The sequence below is a fragment of the Hylobates moloch genome, unplaced genomic scaffold (assembly GCF_009828535.3).
Source record: "Hylobates moloch isolate HMO894 unplaced genomic scaffold, HMol_V3 SCAFFOLD_22, whole genome shotgun sequence".
Taxonomy (NCBI): domain Eukaryota; kingdom Metazoa; phylum Chordata; class Mammalia; order Primates; family Hylobatidae; genus Hylobates; species Hylobates moloch.
Window position 1 is genome coordinate 10,009,680 of NW_026652297.1, and position 19,841 is coordinate 10,029,520.

The 19,841-nt window shown below is 44.9% G+C and overlaps 1 protein-coding gene and 1 long non-coding RNA gene across 3 annotated transcripts in view; one reads left to right on the forward strand and one right to left on the reverse strand.

The window, feature by feature from the left end:
• The window catches only part of LOC131382279 (uncharacterized), a 135,471-nt gene that overhangs the window by 111,121 nt on the left and 4,509 nt on the right, over window positions 1-19,841 (forward strand). The gene's annotated exons all lie outside the window — the stretch shown is intronic.
• The window catches only part of CLSTN2 (calsyntenin 2), a 643,984-nt gene that overhangs the window by 9,705 nt on the left and 614,438 nt on the right, over window positions 1-19,841 (reverse strand). Inside the window, exons 10-11 of the mRNA XM_032143419.2 lie at window positions 9,984-10,150; window positions 1,472-1,620 (exon numbers count right to left, since the gene is read on the reverse strand). Of these exons, the coding sequence (XP_031999310.1) occupies window positions 1,472-1,620; window positions 9,984-10,150 (316 nt within the window). The remainder of the gene's footprint in view (window positions 1-1,471; window positions 1,621-9,983; window positions 10,151-19,841) is intronic.

Genomic DNA, 19,841 nt, shown 5'->3' on the forward strand with positions numbered 1-19,841 from the left:
TGATACACTGCCACACAATTATCTGGGAGGCAGAAATGGTGTGGCCACAAGAGCGAGGTCTGAGACAGACAAGGATCCATGGCCTGGCCCTGACACTTCTGGGCTGGGTAAATGTGGACAAGGCACTCGACTCCTGTGAACCTCAGTTTCTTCATCTTTACAGTGGGGATAACAATAATTTTGTCCTATAGTAAAGGATTAAATGCAGACATATATAGAAAAGAAGCTGACCAGAGCTTGCATCATGGTTTGAGCTCAGTAAACACTGGTTGATTTGAACTTCTCGACAGACCTCATGGGGGCATTATATCATTAGCCCTCTCCCCTGGTCATCTAGATGTAGGTTAAAACGGGGGACCTCAGAGCCAGACAGATGCTCTGGGAGTGCTGGGTGGGGTTCAGCTGGTGACAGCCATCACCTTACGTGCCTTGGGAAAGTTCTCGAGGAAATGGTAGTCTGGGTGGATTCCATGCTGAGCTACTCCATCCTCTTCTATGGGTGGGTGAAATGTGGGAGCTGTAGTGACCTCCTCCTCTTCCCAGTTTTCTCCCGCTTGTGCCAGGCCAACCCCACAGCACTCCTGACCTTTCTTCAGTTTGCAGAAGCCTGGTCTTAGTGGGACGCAGGCCAGTTTGTTCTCTCATCTTCACTCTAATGTGGCAATGACTTGGAGGTACCTGTTTGTTTCCTACCCCTAAGCCTGTAAGGGTGGAGCACCTCTCCATTGTTCTAGAACTATTGAATGTAACTACCATCTGCGGGTTTTTTTCTAGTGCCTGTCCCAGGCTCCAACAATGTGGCAGTCAGTAAACCCATCTTTCCCACCCTTGTTCCTCTCTTTCTGAGTCCTTCTCCCGACTCTAGGTGCAGCATGACTGCACTTCTACCTTCCAGGAATTTTCCTGGGATCCCCCTCCTAGCAGCCCTCCAAGGTAGCCACTGTGGCTGAGAAGTGATTTGATAGGCCAGTGAGTGAGTTATCCAAAGGCTTCAGTAATCCTCTAATTTAACTCCGATCCCTGGAAACAAGAACCACGCCTTCTGTTTTTCTGGCATACCTATGGGATTTAGGAACTCTACATAGCTGGGTTGGTTAACTTAATTCAATTTAATAAACATTTGTCAAGCACTTCCTATGTACCACGCACTATGCCCTTAAATCAGAACACTTCAAACGTACATCCAGATCACTTCAAATTCCCAGCTCTCTGAGAATTTATAGAAAGCAGTACCTTCTAGGCATTAGATAAGATACAGGATAAAATAGAGAAAGGTGGATTCAAGATGGTAAAACAACAGAACATCTTGCTTAGGAAGAAAACAAGAACACAGATCCATTGAGGCATCCTCAGAGGAATAGCAGAAGTTGAGGACAGCTGAAGAATGGCAAATCCTGTTTTGTAAGGGAACATTCCCAAGGGACCAACCCTGCTGCCTCAGTTGGCCCCAGGCTGACCAGTGTCCACTCACTGGACTTTGGAGGAGACTTTGAGGCGCCGCACACCCGCTGTCGGGAACTGCCTGGAGTTGATGTAGGAGACTTTCTGGAGAGCACGGTTAATGTTCCCAATGTCATCACCTTCCATCACCAGGATGGACTGCGAGGGGTTGAAGTGATACTGGAAGACAAAAGTGAGCATCATGGAAGAGAATGGTCAGCGATGTACATGGTTTTATGGAAGCACTTCCTGTCCATACAGGGCACCAAAGGTCACCATAAACACCTCTAGAGCATCTGCCAGTGATGCAGTTGTGTGTACAAATGATAGTGTTTAAACTCTCAAGCAGTTCCTCCTACTCTCTGGTGGGCTTTGCAGCCCTCTTCTATGAGGTCTTTCCAGGGACTATTCCTGGTAATATAGGTCTGAGCCACAGGATTGAATGCTGAAAACCCAGCCACGGTGCTCTCACAGCCCAGCCCTTGGCGAACAGTGGTCCATGCTCTGTGCTAGCCGGGTGGTCTGGACCACTCAGAACTTGCGTGTTCACTCCTTTTGCTGTCTTTGTCTTTGGCCTTGAACTGCTCCCCAAATTCATCTTGCACTCCATTTTCTGACCCACGCCCTATCTTCTTAGCTTCCAACCTTCAGGCTCATTTTTCAGTTAATGGCTTTCTCTCTCTCTCAGATCTAATTTTTTGTCTTGCTTTTCAAGTGCTGAACTCTGGTTTCCCATGAGTTGTACTCACCTGCTGCTTACACATCTGCCAGCAGCCCTGGATTTGTTATCTATCCATTTCATCCCAAGTCCCTGTTATCCCACACTTGCCAAAGGCCATGTAGCGGCGATTTTCCCCACTGAGTCACTTGGGTACTCAAGCTGGACATAGATTCTTGCCCTCTCCATGTCCCCACAGCAGTTACTCTTCTTGGAATGAGGCAGGGAAAACTGCCTTTGTACTGCCCTGAATTGTTGACTTTGACACTCGTTTGAGCAAGAATTATTAGGAAATGCTATCAATAAAATATCAGAAACGTATCTGTGAATTCAGATTATATATCGAATGCTCATGGCACAGGAAAGGGAGACATGGATCTTTAAGTAGCTACCTAACTTAAAAGTATTTACCCTTTTGAATAGATAATATATTCACATGGTTCAAATGTACACGTGTGCTAAGTGAAAAGTAGCTATCTTATTTCTATCTCCCATCCACCCAGTTTCCACAGTCCCATCCCACAAGTACTCATTATTATGTTAGTTTCTTAGTGGTAAATTGCATTATTGTTCACAATTAGTTGCTTCCCCTCCCGTGGGAGACTTATACATGTTTGCCCTATTGTTAATAGGCTTGATCATATGACTTATGGTACCCTTCCCTGCAGGATATACGTTTTTGCCCTGTGCACTCAGCAGTGGTCATGTTACTTGCTTGGTCAACTAAATGTGGGCAGAAATATTGTTTGATTCATACCCTATGGAAGATTTAATAACCAGTTCATGGTCTGCCACATCCCTTTCTCTCTGCCATGAAACTGGCAACATTCCTTTAGGGGCTAGTCCATCGGCTTGCATCTCACAGTGAGGGAGGTATGGATCAGAGCTGCAGCCAATCTATAATGGACATGAAGCATGAGCAATAAATAAAATTTTGTTGTATAAGCCACTTAGATATTAAATAATTTGTTACTGTAGCATAACTTAGCTTATCCTGACAGTTATACTTAAGTATTCTTATAAATATATAATCAGTGAATATAGATTTCCATTTTTTTCTTTCTTATATCAAAAGTATCTCATTACATAATGTATCGCACTCTATTTTTCACTTGGCTCATATCTTGGAGCTCTTTCTGTATCAGTACATGACAAGCTTCCTTATTCTTTTTTAGTAGATGTATAGTATTCCATTGTATAGATAAACCGTAATCTTTAAAACCAGTTTCCTAATATGGACATTTGGGTTATTTGTAATCTTTTACTGACAATGTCAGAAGGAATAATCTTGTGCAAACACATCTGTAGGATACATCACTACAAGTGAAATTGCTAGGTCAAAGAGTATATGCGCTTTTAACTTGGATAAATGTTGCCAACTTCTCCATTGCTAGAGATTATATCAATACATACACCTTCCACCAGGGTATGAATGCAGCTTCTCTCAATTCCTCGACAATACAGTATGCCATCAGATGTCAGGATTTTTGCCAATCTGATAAATGACAAATGCCGTCTTAGTGTAGTTTAAATTTGTATTTTTCTTAGTATGAGGATTTGAGTATATCTTTTCATAGGTTTAAGGAAAAATGTATATTAACTTTTCCCTGATCTGACTTGAATGTCATTATAAGGGTGTTCTGTTCTGTGTCTGAACTGAAACAGGAGTTGGATGTCTCATGAGCACTATTGTTGACACTGAACCACCTAAATCCCTTGCATGGTGTCCCCTAGCCAACTGATAGCTCAATCTTTGTCACCTTCGACCATCACATGTGTGTTTCATTGTTACCTACTCATAAGGCCTCCCAGCTTCTCTCATTTTGGTCCCCACTGGGCTTTGGTGCCTTTCTCCTATAGCACTTACAAAATGGTAACACCACTATTATAGTACAGTGGCCAGTAGCCCCTGAGCACAGGGACTCTGTCTCTTATCCCTGAATCCCAGAACTTAGCCTTAGTGTTCTGAAAGCCCCTGTTAGACGAATGAATGAAGGGTCTCCAGCCTACATTTTACTATCATCTCCTGTCACTCCCCAAAAGGACTTTTTTCTTTCACTTGTCTTTTTAATGAAGCTCTGTGGGAGTCATTATCATTACTCACCAAACCCTGTTCTCCTTTCCTTCCTGGGCATTGCAGAGGCTACACTTCTCAGCTACCTTGTACCACAGGTGGCCAGAGTCACATGACTACCTCTGGCCAATGGGCAGGAGAGGAAGGGAGGTGTGGCAATTCTGAGCTGAGGCAGTGAAACATCCTGTAAGATGCTCGAGCCTCTTTTTTTCCTCCACTTCAGTAGCTTGCAGCATTCTATGCAGAAACCCCACCCCACCTCCCTAACTGAGTATAAGAGAAAACTAAACTTGTCATGTTAAGCCAGTGAAGCTTGAGGTTTGGGGATCATGTGTTACTGTAACAGCTTAGCCTGTTTGGGAACGTGATTTGTGGACTGTTAATATTCCAGTTCTAGTACAAAATACAACTTTGGAGTATTTCCTTTCCCCTCTTAGACTTCATTTCCTCATTTAAATAATGGGGAAATTAATACTTACCTGTGTGGGTCTTAAATGAGACAATATATATAAAGTTTCTGGCACTTACAAGATATTAAATGTATGATAGCTTGGATGATCATTCTTACTATTGTAATTATGCCAGCACTAACTCTTTGTGCCCCAGCCTTCACTGTTCCTGTGTCCTTGTGACACAATTCTCTTCTGTCCTTCCAAGTCCTGAGGAGCGGTGTCTCTCTGAGCCATGACATCAGGCCAAGAGCACCACTCTCTGGTGCTAGATCTTGGAGCCCCCAGGCATATGCCTGGTTGATGCCACAGTCAGCGTCTGAGTTGGCATCTCTTGCCTGGAAGGCCCCACTAGCTTAGAGTGCTTATTTCTGGAGCTGCCTCACGCTAGTGAGTCATGATTAGTTCTGAGGTGTTCGCAAGTCATCAGTTTCAGATTTGAGAAGACCCAAGGTCCTTGTTCTACAAACACCATCTACGTTTTAAAAGGTTTTTCTGCCCCTCTTTTCCAGCCTCATCCCCTGCACCATCCTCCTATAGCAGAGTCTTGTGCTGTTGCTATCTGTCTGTCTGTCTGCATCCTCCTACAGTAACACGTGAGCACCTCAAGGGCAGGGGCTACTGACTTTTCCTCAGCATCACTGCAGGGTCTAGCGCATGAAAAGCATGAGGTAGATGATAGGTCTGCAGTGGAGGCTGGTCTCTGAGCCTCACATGAGGGCTGCCTAGGAAAATCAAGAGGTTCTTCTAGAGGGACGGATAAGCAGTATCCTATGGCAATCAGCAGAGGGCACAATCCCTCTGCAGCCACCTGGAGAGAGACCAGGAGAGTGTGTTGGATCTCCAGTTAATACCCTGGTCTGTGCCACAGCACTGGGAGGTCTGTCACAGAGCATGAAGGTGGGCACTGGCCTAGCCATCAGCATAGTTCTTGCAGGGTCAATAAAACCTCCAGAGCAGGTTTTGGGTGTTCTTCTTTTTTTTAAACTGTGGTATTCCCAGCTCTCTGAGTGGGTGTCTGATTAAACAAGAGACCTGTTTGTACTTGCATCTCTACCAGGGCAGGAGATGGTGGCATGCTAGGGGACCCAGCAAAGGGTGGCATTGCTCACTCGCCCTTGGGTATCTGTGCTGTGACCATAGCCTTTCGTTGAGCGAAGAAGGTGCTAGACAGATAGCCCTTGCAGAATGGTCTTCTTATTAGAGACTTCTCTCAGAGGTTCGACTGGCATCTCCAGCCCCCCAGCAGGCTGGACCATCAGGGAAGTCCTTACTCAAAGCCCTGGCCTGTTCCTTGAGAGAAGGCTGGCTATGACTCAACAGGAACCCTGCTGCTCCCTATGACACCCGCCTACCCATGGTCCATATTAAGTAAATTTGGACTCTGATTTTTGACTTACAGATTCAGCTGAACCATTTCTCTGAGTGGGGCCAGATGAAGATTTGCCACTTTAGAAGTTCTTCTGTCACAAAAGTGAGCTATGATTTGTTGAGAGTCTATTAGGTTTGCTAGGATATATATTATATATATACTAAAATATACAATATATATTTAAATATATAAAATCTATATATTTAATTATACATAATATATAATTTAGATGTATAATTAAATTCTTAAATCGCTACAAGATAAATAATGTCAACTTATTTTATACACAAGAGATTTGGGCCTAAAGGATTAACGTGTCTTGCCCAAGGTCACCCAGCTAATAATCAGTTGACAGAAAAAAACTTAAACACCTAAACATGGTTAATAGGCGGCCTCTGATGTGGCCCCTGCCTACCTCTCTGGCACCTTCCACCTTTTTCCTCCTGCAGTGATTTGAACCTAGGAGTGTCTAGTTCTAAAGTTCTTGTTCTTTCCCATTCTTCCACATGATGGAGATGACAAATTGGCAGGGATTGTGCTATGAAAATCAGAACAGGGTATTAGGAATATGGTGATTCCACAGTATCTCGTATGGATACAATACAGCAGCCACTAAACCATTTTAGGACTCCAGACATGCTGGAGAAATATTCATAAATATGCATGATTCAGAAGAAGACAAGTAAAGCAAGAAACATGGGCTGGTCCCTGTGAGCAGATAGAGAATTTCCTTAATCACAAAAGGGCCTCAATTCTCTCGACCAGCCGGCGAGGTGGGAGGAGGGCAGGAACCGGCAAATAAAATAATAGTCATTATTCGGAAATGGCATGAGGAGTAAACGGATGGAGGAAAGAAAATAGATTTGTTTTAATGATTTTCAAGAATGTCTTCTAATCTGAGTTGCTGGTATGGAGGAAAGAGCATGAACTGATTTTGGACAAATCCCTGAGCCCCAGTCCCCTTAGTTTTGGAATGGGGTCATAGTATTTAATTTATTGTGAGGAGTGGGGATAATGAACATAAAATAGCCCCAAGTGGGTGCCCAATAAATTGGGCATCTTATTAACTTCTCACACGGTGCTCTAGTTCTTACCAGCCATGCCCTAGGAATGGAAGAGGATCATTTGCAGTGGCTTGGTTATAAAAAGGGAGCATCCTGAAAAGTCAGATTAGCCTCTTCAGGCCCCACAGTTTTTGTGCCACTTATTTTAGCACCTCCTCTTTTTATAGGTTATGACAAGTCTGTAGAAATTGCTATGGTTTTTAAATTTATAATTTTTAAAAGGCATGACTTTTGAGCCCAGCATATTTGTGTTTTTGCTGTATGGTGCCTAGTACCCTGAAACTATGTCTGCCTGGAACGGTTCAGGGCAGAGAAGATCTACGCAGATGCAAAGAGTAAATTTAGAATCAGAAAAGAGAAGACATTAGGAGGATAGATTTTTACATCACTGGGTTAACAAAACTCTAAGGAAGCAACACAAACAGTACGTCAAGACTGGCCTTTCCAATATGAGATGGTCTTTTGAGATTGCCCCAATGACAAGTGATTAGCTATTGAGAGCAACTGTGTGTGTGTGTGTCTAATCCATGCTAAACATTGCTCTGGAAAGTCAATCTTGCCTTGCCATGACTTTTGTACTCCTCCCATCTTCCCCATGCTGACCCAGTCTCCAGAGTGAGCATCCTAAACCCCACATATGCTGAGATCATGCTTCTTTGCCTGAGCCTTCAGTGGCTTCCCATTGTTGACAGAAAAAAAAAAAACGTAAACACCTAAACATGGTTAATAGGTAGCCTCTGATATGGCCTCTGCCTACCTCGCTGGCACCTTCCACCTTTTTCCTCCTGCAGTTTGGGACTCAACACTGGCTTTGTTGAAGTTCTAGTGAACACTGTGCTATTCCTCAGCCCTCTCTCATCACTCACACTTTTGGATCTGCCTGGAATGACTTCCCTCTTTCCTATCCCCTCTCCACTACTGCCTTTTTACTAGCTGGTTCCTACCTATTCTTAAACATTCTACTCAGGCCTCGTCTCCTCATCCAAGGAGGCTTCCCTGACTGCCAATCTCCAAGGTTCTGGATCTCTGGAGTGGGAGTGAATCTACTCATCACTAACTCTGGGATCTTACACAAGTTCCCATCTCCTTCAGTCTTTTGTTCCTCATGTACAAAATGGGAACATTTATGGTACCTTTGTCATGAGAGTGTTCTGGGAATCAATACCCATAAAACGTTTAGAACAAACAGTGTCTGGCGCTTGGGAGACCCTCAGGAAATGTTAGTGTTCGTAATTATTGTGGTAGTCATCAACTGGATTACAAATATCTCCTTGGGTCACTGAGTTCCTCAGAACATTTCTTTTCATATCTCAGAAACCAGCCTATAACAGAATACTAGCATGTCCATGGAATGATTATGGAAGTGGCTGCAATTTAAAGAATACTCTCAGACCACCAGCTTTTCCAAGGGTACCCAGCACCAGAGCTTGACTAGCAGTAGGCTGATCTAGAAATTTCTAATGGAGTGGTGACTGCCTGTCCAGGAGAGGCAGGCCCAGGGCAGGGCAGAGCTGCCCATGGGCAGTACTGGATCAAGGATGTTAGGCCAGCTGAGAAACCTCTGCTTTTGTCACATTCTCTGGGGAAATGGCCAAGGACAGAAACCCTCATAGCTGCTGGGGCTTCATGGGGCTGTCCTTTGCTCTAAGAGGCACAGGCTGGTCTGTTCCAACTTCCAGAGGAGGCCGAGGGACTGTTTTCACACTGCGGTCCACTATGATTTTGTGGGGGCTACAATGATATTGGCTCTGCTCTTTATTCAGGACCTCGTGGGCCGGCGCCAACATGAGCTCGCTCCATAAGTCCAGGTGAGGTTAGAAAGTGACCCTGGCTGTTGGGCTGCTTGCTGAGGCCATAGTCAGTCACATCCCTCCCTGCCCTCTTTGGGAGGAGCTTCTCTCAAATGAGCGAATGAGAGAAGCTTCAGTCAGAAGAAGCTTTGCTTCTCTGAGATCACTTGAATATTTCTATTTTGCATAAACAATACAAATCATGAACTGTTCATGTTTTCTTCTTCTTCCCTCCTCCTCCTCCTCCTCCTCCTCCTCTTCCTCCTCCTTCTTCTTCTTCTTCTCTCGCTCTGTTGCCCAGGCTGGAGTGCAGTGGTGTGATCTTAGCTCACTGCAACCTCCGCTTCCTGGGTTCAAGTGATTCTCCTGCCTCAGCCTCCTGAGTAGCTGGGATTACAGGTGCACGCCACCATGTGTGGCTAATTTTTGTATTTTTAGTAGAGACGGGGGTTTCACCATGTTGGTCAGGCTGGTCTCGAACTACTGACCTTGTGATCCACCTGCCTCAGCCTCCCAAAGTGTTGGGACTACAGGCGTGAGCCACAAGCCACCATGCGCAGCCTGTGTTTCTTGTGCCTTGAAGTGACAATGTAAGACAGAATGACCTCCATACCTGCTTTCTAATTCTACCCCACCCAGGTTTTCCCTTTCCTTTTTAATTTGTATTTCACAAGGTCCTAAGTTTTTGTTTACTTTTTATGCTTTTGAAGTGCATCCTTGCATCCTTCAGTTCCTTTAGCCAAATAAACAACAGAGCAGCCAACTAACGCACAAACAAATGAAATACAACAACTTCCTTCAGGTGGATATTGAACATGTTCCTGCTTTTGGGTAGTGGTCTGATTATACACAAGGGCTTGATCTAGGAGTTTCAGAAGATGGCAGCAGAAGCCCATTGTGGAAGTCATGGTTACTAATCTCCCCCCGGAACCTCCATCTCGTGGCTGCACCTTTGCCATGCAGCCATTTCTGTGTAATGTTCCAGGAAGCTCCATTTCCCGGCATGTGCTGGCGCTGTGCAGGCTTGGCATCATGAATCACTGTCTTATTGGGAGTGATGCCAGCTCCTGCCTTACCTTTATTCCTTGGCCAAGGCTTTCCAAGGAATTAATATCCAGCCCTTCCTTGCAGGCCTGCAGGCAGGAGATCACCTTCTGGCTTTCCATTTTGCCAGGGCGGATGGTGAGACTGGCCAGGCTTCCATGAAAGAACTGAGCAAACCGTGGTTTGGTGACTTCTCCTCCTGAAAAAACAAACACCGTCATTTGCTCTGTGAAGACTGGGTAGGAAACAGTACCTCAAGGCACCACTTGGCCATGCAGCCCAAGACACCTTGACTGTGTGTTCCCTGAACCTGAGCTTTTCTTTCTGAGTGATGAACACAGTAGCCAGAATCTCAGTAAGAAGTTATATGCTGCTAATACCCTGGCATTCCCTGGCTGCACCAGATTTAGGAATCCTGGCATTTCTGAATTTTAAAGGTTATTTTCAAGGGCACACTGTCTTAGGAGACTGGAGGGCTCTCGTGAGTGAAAATAGGGAGGAGGTGTCATTGATTAAACTTCAGGCCTGCCTTGTGCCAGTCTCTCTGTCAGGGACTTCATCTGAACAAGCCTGCAATGATGTGGTGGCATTGTTTTCACCTGGCAGGTGCAGAGCCCTGAGACTCAAAAACGTTAAGGTACTTGCCCCAGGACATATACAGCTAAACACTGCAGCTCTAGTTCTGGTCTGTCTGACCTCAAAGCTGGCATTTGCTTCCCTACATTCCACTGAGAGCTTGGCATGCGACTGAGGAATTCCAGAAATGCTGCATTTATGAGCTCTGGCTTTCTCACACTGTGTTGATTCCACCCGTGCTTAAAGTCAAGGCCTTTTACATAAAAGGACTGCCCTGATTCCTGTGGTTCTCCCTTTGGCTTTCCTCTCATTGCCTGCTTTCTTTTGCTGTCATACTCTCTCCTGGCTGTGCTGAGTCCTATGGGAGCTCAGGTCCACTTTCACCCGTGTGCAAGTGTTCCAAGTGCTTGTGTTGCCATGCCAGCTTGGAATCTGCTCCCTCCTTTTTTCTCCCTGGTTTTCCAAATCGGATCTCTGAGGTCCATTTGAAGCCTCGCCTCCCCTAGGAGACCTTCCTCACTGACTTTACTGAGCACAGGCTCCTTCCATCATCTCTGAGCAACCTTCCCAGCCTGGATCTTGTACTAATGTTTGTTCAGAGAAGAAGAACAACGCATAAGAAAAGACGGGCCTTGGTTGAATTCCAGCTTTGCTAGTGTCCTGGGAAGGTTTCATAAGCTCTCTGGGCCTCTGTTTACTCCTAGGGCACACTTCTGGGTTTTGCCTCCAGGTTCTTCTGGGCTCTCTTGGTGGCTCCTTCAGCTTCCCCAATGCCTGGCTCTTGCAACACCTGGCCAGCCCTCTTTGCTGCCAGCAGTTGCTAACAGTGTGCTCCAGTGGGACACCTTCTGTGAAAGTCTTCTCTGGCTCCCTAGAGGCCAGATTTCCAACAAATGACACCACTGCAACTTCTCTGCTATTCTTCAAGCCACGCTGTGCCAACAAAATCTAGACCTCAGCTTGGGGGTGGGCTGGCTTTTTCTGGGGTGCTCTACCTCAGCCCTGAGGGTAGTGGATGGTCCTTATATATTCTATTCCTATGTTCTTTAGAGTTCTCTTTAGAGTTCTCACCCACTAATCCTGTGTTACTCCAATCCCCACATTTATAATTTTTAAAAAGGTTTTTCTGTTGAAATTATAGTTTTCTTTCTCCTGTTTGAATCTAGATCCATATACCTTCCATGTCTGCCCATATGCCTTTGCTTAAGCCCATTCCTCTGTATACTGAGACACCACCCCTAAATAGCTTAGATTAGGCAAATCTCAGAGTTCTTCAAGGCCCCTTAAGCCTCCTGTTTCCTGGTGCTCATGGAAACCCTCCATGATCCCCCTCTGCCCACCATGTGTCTCCCTCTCCTGGGACCCCTCCCCTGCATACCCTCTCCCTGCCTGGAGCCCTACCCCACCCTGAGCCTTAGAACATTCATTTTTAACCTACCCTTCACCACCTGGCATTATTAGCTAATGGTTTGCATGTGGGTGTTTGTGTCCTCGGTAGCCTAAAATATGGTGGTTCTTAGCCTTGGCTACACATTTTAATCATTTGGAGATCCTTAAAAAGACAAACTGATTCCTGGTGCTGGGTCACATCCCCAGGGATTCTGACTTAATTGGTATGGGGAGTTTTAAAAGCTTCTCAGGTGAATCGAATGTGAAGTCAAGGTAAAGAACCACTGGGCTATAGCTTCTTGTGGGGTTGGGCCTCTTGCACACTCCTCTTGTGATCTCTATCCTTTGTGCCACCCTCAGGTTTACTCTTGTCACTCTGTGCACAGTTATAATTTATTAGTTTGAGTCTTTCTCTCCTGGATGGCAGGGATCACTCATGCATTATTCATTTTAATGAAGATAATACTGAGCAAGTGTTAGGGGCTGAGTGCTGCAGCAGGCACTTTGCATAAGTCAGCTCATTTATTCCTGTCAGCAACACTGGGCATCTTGCAATTTTCTGGCGTCCTGCACCGTGCCTGGCACATAGCAGACATTTTGTAATTGTTTGCTTGAATTGAAGGAGATGTTGATTTGAATATCAGCAGAGTGGTGGGCACTGTGGTTGTCTTTCCAATATCCATCTCACTCCTTCCTTCTTGCAAAAGCAGCCATAAAGTTTAGGGTATTGACTGTAGCTCCAGGGACAGACTCTCTTTAGTTCATGCTAATTAGATTATTCCATCCCTATTGCACCTGTGATTGATTGAGGGGTGGACCCAGGATGAAGCCATCACCTGGCATTCAATAAGCCACAGAAATTGATCCAGGAAGCATCATGAGAAATTGAGGCCAGTATCACAAAATAAGTTGATTGTCAACCTCTGTATAAAAAGCTTCGATTTTTCCTCTTCTGAAAGTTTCTGGAACAAACTCTTGCTCTCTTTCCTGGAAATAGTTCTGGGAAGATGGGAGGCTGGCTGTTGCAGCTATCTTGCCAGCAGACTGGTGATGACCAAGGCCCTGCATGGAGAAGGGCAGTGGCAGGAGAGCCCCAGCAGGGAAGAGCAGAGCCTGAGCTGCCCTGCTCTCTGCCCTGCCTTGGGATGTTCTCAGCCGGGGGTGCCACTCATCCATCTTTATGGTTTGAGCCATCTTGACCTACAGTGTTGTTACTTACCACCCCAAGCATCTTCACTTTGGAAATAAAGGATAAGTTTCTTTTGAGGTGCTCAGTTTACAAAAAGCTCTAAACAGATTTGGCTTTGAGGAATTAGTTGAGATGGCCCATGGCTATGGGAAAGCTAACTGGGGCCTTCTGATTTAAATCCTCAGTGTCCCCATGCATAAAGTGCTCCTTCAAGCCATTAGAATGTTCCTGTCCCAGCAAAGGGGCATCTCTGTTGATCTGCAGGCGGAGGGTGTGAGCCTGTGTGTGAATGGTGGAGCTGCCCCTCTCCAGGGCATCCAGTTGGTCATCTCTTCTCAGCCTCCTCCTCCGTGGAGTGGCAAATCCAACAACTACTATCATTTACTGGGCATACAATATGTACCCAACACCATGTGACATCCTCAGCGTACATCATCTCATGGAATCTTCATAGAACTGCTGGGAGGTAGATACTCATTCTATAGTTATAGATGAACAAATTTAGGCTTAGAGAGGGGAAGTAGGTGACCAAAAGCCACACCGGTAGGAAGTGGTAAAGTGTGTGTTCCTATAGTGTGAGTACATGCATCCATGCACAGGACCAGCTGAGGTTTCCTGGTGGTGCCAGGCAAGCAGGAGTAGAATGATACTGAGAGAAAGCCCATTAGGATCTATCCTCTAACCCTCTTCAACTGCTAACTCAGCAGCTTTAGCCTCAAAGGCCAAACTTTGTGACTGTCTTGAATGCTAAGACAGTTTCCTATAAGCCATCTTCTCTCAGCAAAATACACTCATGTTCTATATTTTTGACTCAAGAATATCAGATGTGTGCTGCACTCTATTTATCAGTGACAAGGCTCCAGGAAATTGATTCAATGAGCATTTTTCAACAGGAGGCCAGTATAAAATTTGAAATATATTTGCACTTGGGTGGTTATGATGCAGGATTTTAAAAAAATAATATATTGAAAAATCTTTCCTTTGAATATCTAGGGTGTCTGCATAGGCCACGTGATTCCTCTGTTGGTTAACAATTAGACATAAACATGCTTATGAATCATCTTAAAATAACCTGATGTTTTCTATAAAGAATCTTCCTTAAATGTTTGCAAACGTGATTTTGGATTCCTGATGCTAGATCTGCACCCATTTTTAAAGCATTTTCTGTATGACTAGCCTTCTGTTAGATTCGCTTAAGATGTGAACCATGGTCTTCAGGAGCTTACATTGATTTGAGAGAATAACATATAGACACTGAAAATAAAATAAAAATATGAGTAAATTGCCAGTATGATAGATGTTCTAAGGCAGGATATGATTCATTTCCAAACAATTGATATAGGCAATGTGTCCAACAGGTAAGAAGGAAAAAAAAACAACCATCATTTGTTAGGCCCTTGAAACATGACAAGTTCTTTCACATGCTATTTTACTTAATCCTTAAGTGGAGGGACAGTATTTTTGAAGTCTTAGCTTCTGTTCTTTTAATATTTCCCTAGTTGTTTCTTCTACCTTACCTTTCATCTAAATACACCCTGGCCTTGAGCTCATTGTCGCAGGGAGGGTCACGGCAGAAAGAAGAGTGGAAGGGGCCTGGAGCTGAGTCTCTGCCTGGTGTGGTTTCCAGAAGCCTAAACCATGAGGAGGGTGGAGGAGGTCTGGGTATAGATCAACCTTTGGGGGAAAAACAGAATAAGAGAATCTGGCCTCTTCCCAGAGTCATAAAGAACACCCCAGACATGGGGGTGGGTGTGACTGTGGCAGGGAAGGGGAGAAGACATCCGAGGTGCAGAGCAGAGACATCTGAAGCCTGCTTCCTGGGCTGAGCCCTGGCAGGGGTGTGTGATGCCAACAAGGAATGCTGGCCTGGTACATCTAGGCAGATGGACCACGGATGTTCCTACAGAGAAAGCATGAGAAGCAGCAGAAATATTTGTGCGCCCCTAAGTAAGGTAATCCCAAGACAGCTGCCAGTTCTGACAGACCATTAGTGACTGAGAATCAGAACAGGTGAGCACAATTTCCACAATGCATGGAAAAATTCCTGGAGGCTCTGCTGAAAACTCTAGCACTTTACAAATCTCCCTGCAATCAGCCAGCACCCTACAGAAATTGAAGAATTGTAAATAAGCAGCAGTTAAATCTCCCCCACTCAGATGGACTGGGGACTTGAACTGAAACAAGACTGGATGTGAAAAAGACAGTTTTTAAATTTGTGTATTGAGATTCTTATCTGCCACACTTAAAACTTCTATAGATGAGGTTTTCAAAGTTAGATAACTTGACCAAAGCCACATAACCAGAAAGAGTGAAGCCAAGATTCAAACTCAGGTGTTGCTTGCTCCCAAGCCTTTGGCCTACAAGTCAGACGATGAGATGTGGCTGGGAAGGTTCAAGGGGGAATTTCTTGGAGGGGGATGGGTTGGGACTGACTCAATGCTGGAGGAAAATGTTCAGTTATAATGGGCTCTGTGGACACAGAATGGCTTCAGCAGCAACTCCCAGAAACTGGTGTCAAGGTTGCCTGAATACATGGTTGTCTTAAAAAATAGTTGTATTTAGCAAACACAATTTAATGTAGCCTGTCTTATTCTGAGTCGGAGTTTGCATCAGGAATGAAGAGCTACACGCTCATTCCCCTAAATTCCTTTCATTTGAGAGGTGGGGCTCACGCACGATAAATACAGCTTTTGAGCCAGTATGTCCACTCTCTTCTATTTGGAGGTAAAAATATGCACGCATCTATGTGGTGTGAACATGCTAAGTCTCTTCTTGTGCAAAGTGTGTTCAGGATGCTGCTGGTCTTTCCAGTTGCCATTCCATGGCTATTTAGTCTGAGAAACTCATGGAAAGGACTGGGGGCCATGTATCCTCTTGCTGGGGTTGAATGCTGCTCTGTGTATGGCTGGTTCCTGGGGATGACCCTTGATGAACACAATTTCATGGATGCTTGGGTGTCAATTTTAAGCAATGCAAATAACGAGACCATCTGAAATCTTGCTTTCTCTCATTTCCTCATTTCAGTGATGTAGATACCTGTGGAATGCAAAGACTAAGTGAAGTGTGTAACAGACCCCTATAAGTGCAGCTTTTTTTTTTTTTTTTTTTTTTTTTTGAGAAGGAGTCTCGCTCTGTCGCCCAGGCTGGAGTGCAGTGGCGCGATCTTGGCTCACTGCAACCTCCACCTCCTGGGTTCACGCTATTCTCCTGCCTCAGCCTCTCCGAGTAGCTGGGACTACAGGCGCCCGCCACCACGCCCGGCTAATTTTTTGTATTTTTAGTAGAGACGGGGTTTCACCATGGTCTCGATCTCCTGACCTCGTGATCCACCCGCCTCGGCCTCCCAAAGTGCTGGGATTACAAGCGTGAGCCACCGCGCCCGGCCAAGTGCAGCTTTAAAACTCGGTCCACACAATCCCAGGGGATGCTCACACAGCTGTAGGCTGCAGGTGGCTTGTGGGGACAGATGACCTGTCATCATGGCTGGCCATGGCACACTCCCAGCAGGCTTTCTCAACCCTTTCATTTTTATGAATCTGCCTCTGCAGGCTTTCCAGCACATATTTATATAGCATTACAGTGAACGAAACATACAACTTAGCGATGACTACAAATGTCAGCTCTCTGGGGTTGAGAACCTAAATTCATGGAGTTGGAACAGCTTTCATCTATTATCCAGAATGTTGTTTTGTTCTTCATGTGAAGGAATTAAGGGCCTGAGAAAGGGAGATGCTGACTTCAAACGCCTAGAGCAAATAAACAGCAGCAGGAAGGTTCTGGAATTCTCTACTGCCTCCAAATTCACCCCTCCCCTTCTAAACATGATGTCTGATGGGCCTGTAGTTATCTTTAGTCCTCAGATTGACTCTGTCCAATCTGTGTGAAAAATGCTAAGGGAGTTTGAGTATATCCAGAATCCTCTGGCCTTCCTTGCTTGGCTGAGGTGGCCCAGCAGCATAAGTAGGGGTGAGGGCTTTGGTGGCATAGACCTGCATTCAAGTCCAGCTCTACATGACTCGCAGCAAGGTACTTATCACCTCTGAATCACAGTTTCCTCGTTGGCAAAATGGGGGTCATGCTTATGCCTATGCATCAGATCGTGAGGACTAAACGAGAACACATACATGTAAGATGCTTAGCACTGCGCTGGCTGCGTACAGCTCAGACTCGGCAGTCAGTGATAGACAGCAAGGTGCCAAGGAACCCCAGGATGGGATGCATCAGGTGAGTTGAGTTTTCTGTCTCTCTTTTAGGGTCTCTTCCCCTCTCCCACTGAGTCTCTCAGAGATGATACTGTTTTTGCTTTCAGACCCTCATCAAATATTCTAATTAATAACCTCTTCAAAATATGATACAAAGTTAAAATTATAACGAAGTGATACTGTGTTTCCAGACATGATTCACTGAACTTTAAACTTGATTTTAATCTGGATCATCTTCAAACCAAATGCACCCCATTTCAAATTGACTCCAGGCCCTAAAACAATCTTTTCTGGATTTTTAATATAGACAATGTTAAGAGACATCTTTTTAGTTACCTCTGTGTGTGCCAGAACATGAGCCACATACCTTTGTCAAAATAGCCTCAAGAATAGGATATAATTTAACAAACACTAATTATCAACCTTCTATAGATCCTGAAGTTGAGGAAGGCAGAGGAGAGGATCTCTCAGAGCAGCTAGCCCTCGCCCCCTGCAAACTCTTGACCTAATAGGGAAGAACTGCATTAATAACTCCAATAAGATGTTTCGCAGAGTGAGTTCTATGGCTGCATAAGATTGAGGAACCTGAATCAAAGTCAAACAGATTGCTTTACTGGAGTGCTTTTGAGAGCCTTTAATAAGTGAACATGCATTGCGACTCTCAAATATGGTGGTTTGGGAATGGCTTATCCTGTTTCCCCAACTTGACCTTGGCTTCTTTGTGAAAGGGTATCCTGTAGGACTGGAGCTCCTTGGAAAACACGACCTGAATGTAAGGCAGACTACGCTAGCATGTGCCTCTTTCTTCCAGCTGCAGACACCCTAGGGACTCAGGATAATTTCAACACAGACTTTATTAAGAGAAGTTTGTACTAAATTAGACCAAGCTTATTAAATGAAGGCATGCACTCCGAGCCTCTGTACTAATGCTATTGTCTGGCAGAAAAAAAATGACCTGAAAATGTGCAACCACATGATCTCAGGACCACATGAGGCTCCAATTTCCCTATACCTACAAATCATACATTACTGCTTACTACGACTCTCAGGGGTTATTTCTGCCTTCTTATCCCTTTTTGACCATTCCTATTCTTTGCTTTGGCTTCTCCCAAAAGCCACAATGAGGATTCTGCATCTGTCTATGTAAAGGCTTTAATATTTAGAAACAGCTTCTCTACATCCTGCTGCCTTATTTGTTAAGTAGAGGGTAGGATTCAGCAAGACCAGGACCCAGGGTAGAAAGGCTTCCTTATCTAAGACTAGAGGGAGGTGTCATAGTAGGAGTAGGCAAGGCTGGACGCTCTAGGAAGGTCACAGCCCACGACACTGGAGGAGAGTCCCCTGGCAGAGACAGGGGCTGAGGCAATCACTAGAGTGGAGTGACAGGTAGCCTACCCTGAGATGAGATCACCAAGAATAGATGACGATCAGGCAAGGAGCAGGGTGGCAGCTTTTTGAGAAAGTGCCCAGAACTGTAGTTCTTCAAACATGCTTAACCATTTCATTAACGGCTAACACAAAATAGGTAAAACAGAGTTGCTCTGGTCATGGCATGGGGAGAGATACTCTGGACCTCCACGTGCTGCAGCATTTCCTGGAAACCCCAGGGCCCCTTAAGTCACTGGTCTGGCACAACCGGCAGCCTACCTGACTCACTCCCTTGCACAGCTGGCTTATAGTACCCGGGCGATCAGGCCCAGTTTAGAGGTCCAGGATTGAGGCAAATGTGAGTATATGATTTTTATTGTTTATGAGTAGAACTTGAATTTTTGTTCTTAGAAATGGGATAAGTAGGAAATCTAAGAAAAAGGACAAATTAATTTAGTCTTTTAAATGATCTTTTCCCTTGCCACCCATAGAGAAATAAGGAACCTGGTATTTGTGTAAAGCCAGGAGCATCTGACTCAGCACTGGATGAGCTCAGCCATGGGAGAGGGTCTGACTCTATCCTGAGAGTACTGTGTCATCCTGGACACAGAAATCATAGCAAGGGGGTGTGCATTAGCCACAGCTACGCAGAGGAAGGGGACCTCTTTTGTGATGCTAGGTTCATCCCGACTGCATAAGCCTTTCCCTACAATTGAGAGATGCCACATGCTCTAGGCCTTTCTGGTAACATTTCTTAAGTGTAAATGAAGTCTCATTTTTTTTTTAAAATTGCTAGAATAAATACCAATGGAAATGCAGTTTCAGCGTTTATTTTGGCTTTCCAATTGGCTAATAGGACTAGTTGTCTAATTAGGGCTGCAGAACACTGTCCAGCCACAGTGCTAGAGCCAGTTCCCAGGAGATCCCAACAAGCAGCTGCTATTAAACCATTTTCTACTCCCATTGTTAAAGCCTCATTGGAAATTTCACAAATGGGAGCTAGTTCCCTTGCCAACCTCAAAAGCACCTGAAACACTCCCCACAACTGCAAGCCCAAAGGCAATTAGAGGTTCACACAGAGATTGTACTATGTATGTAAGTGGACTTCAGAAGGTTTAGAAACATGCAGAGATAAGGGCTGCATCATAGGCCATTAATTTCACAGC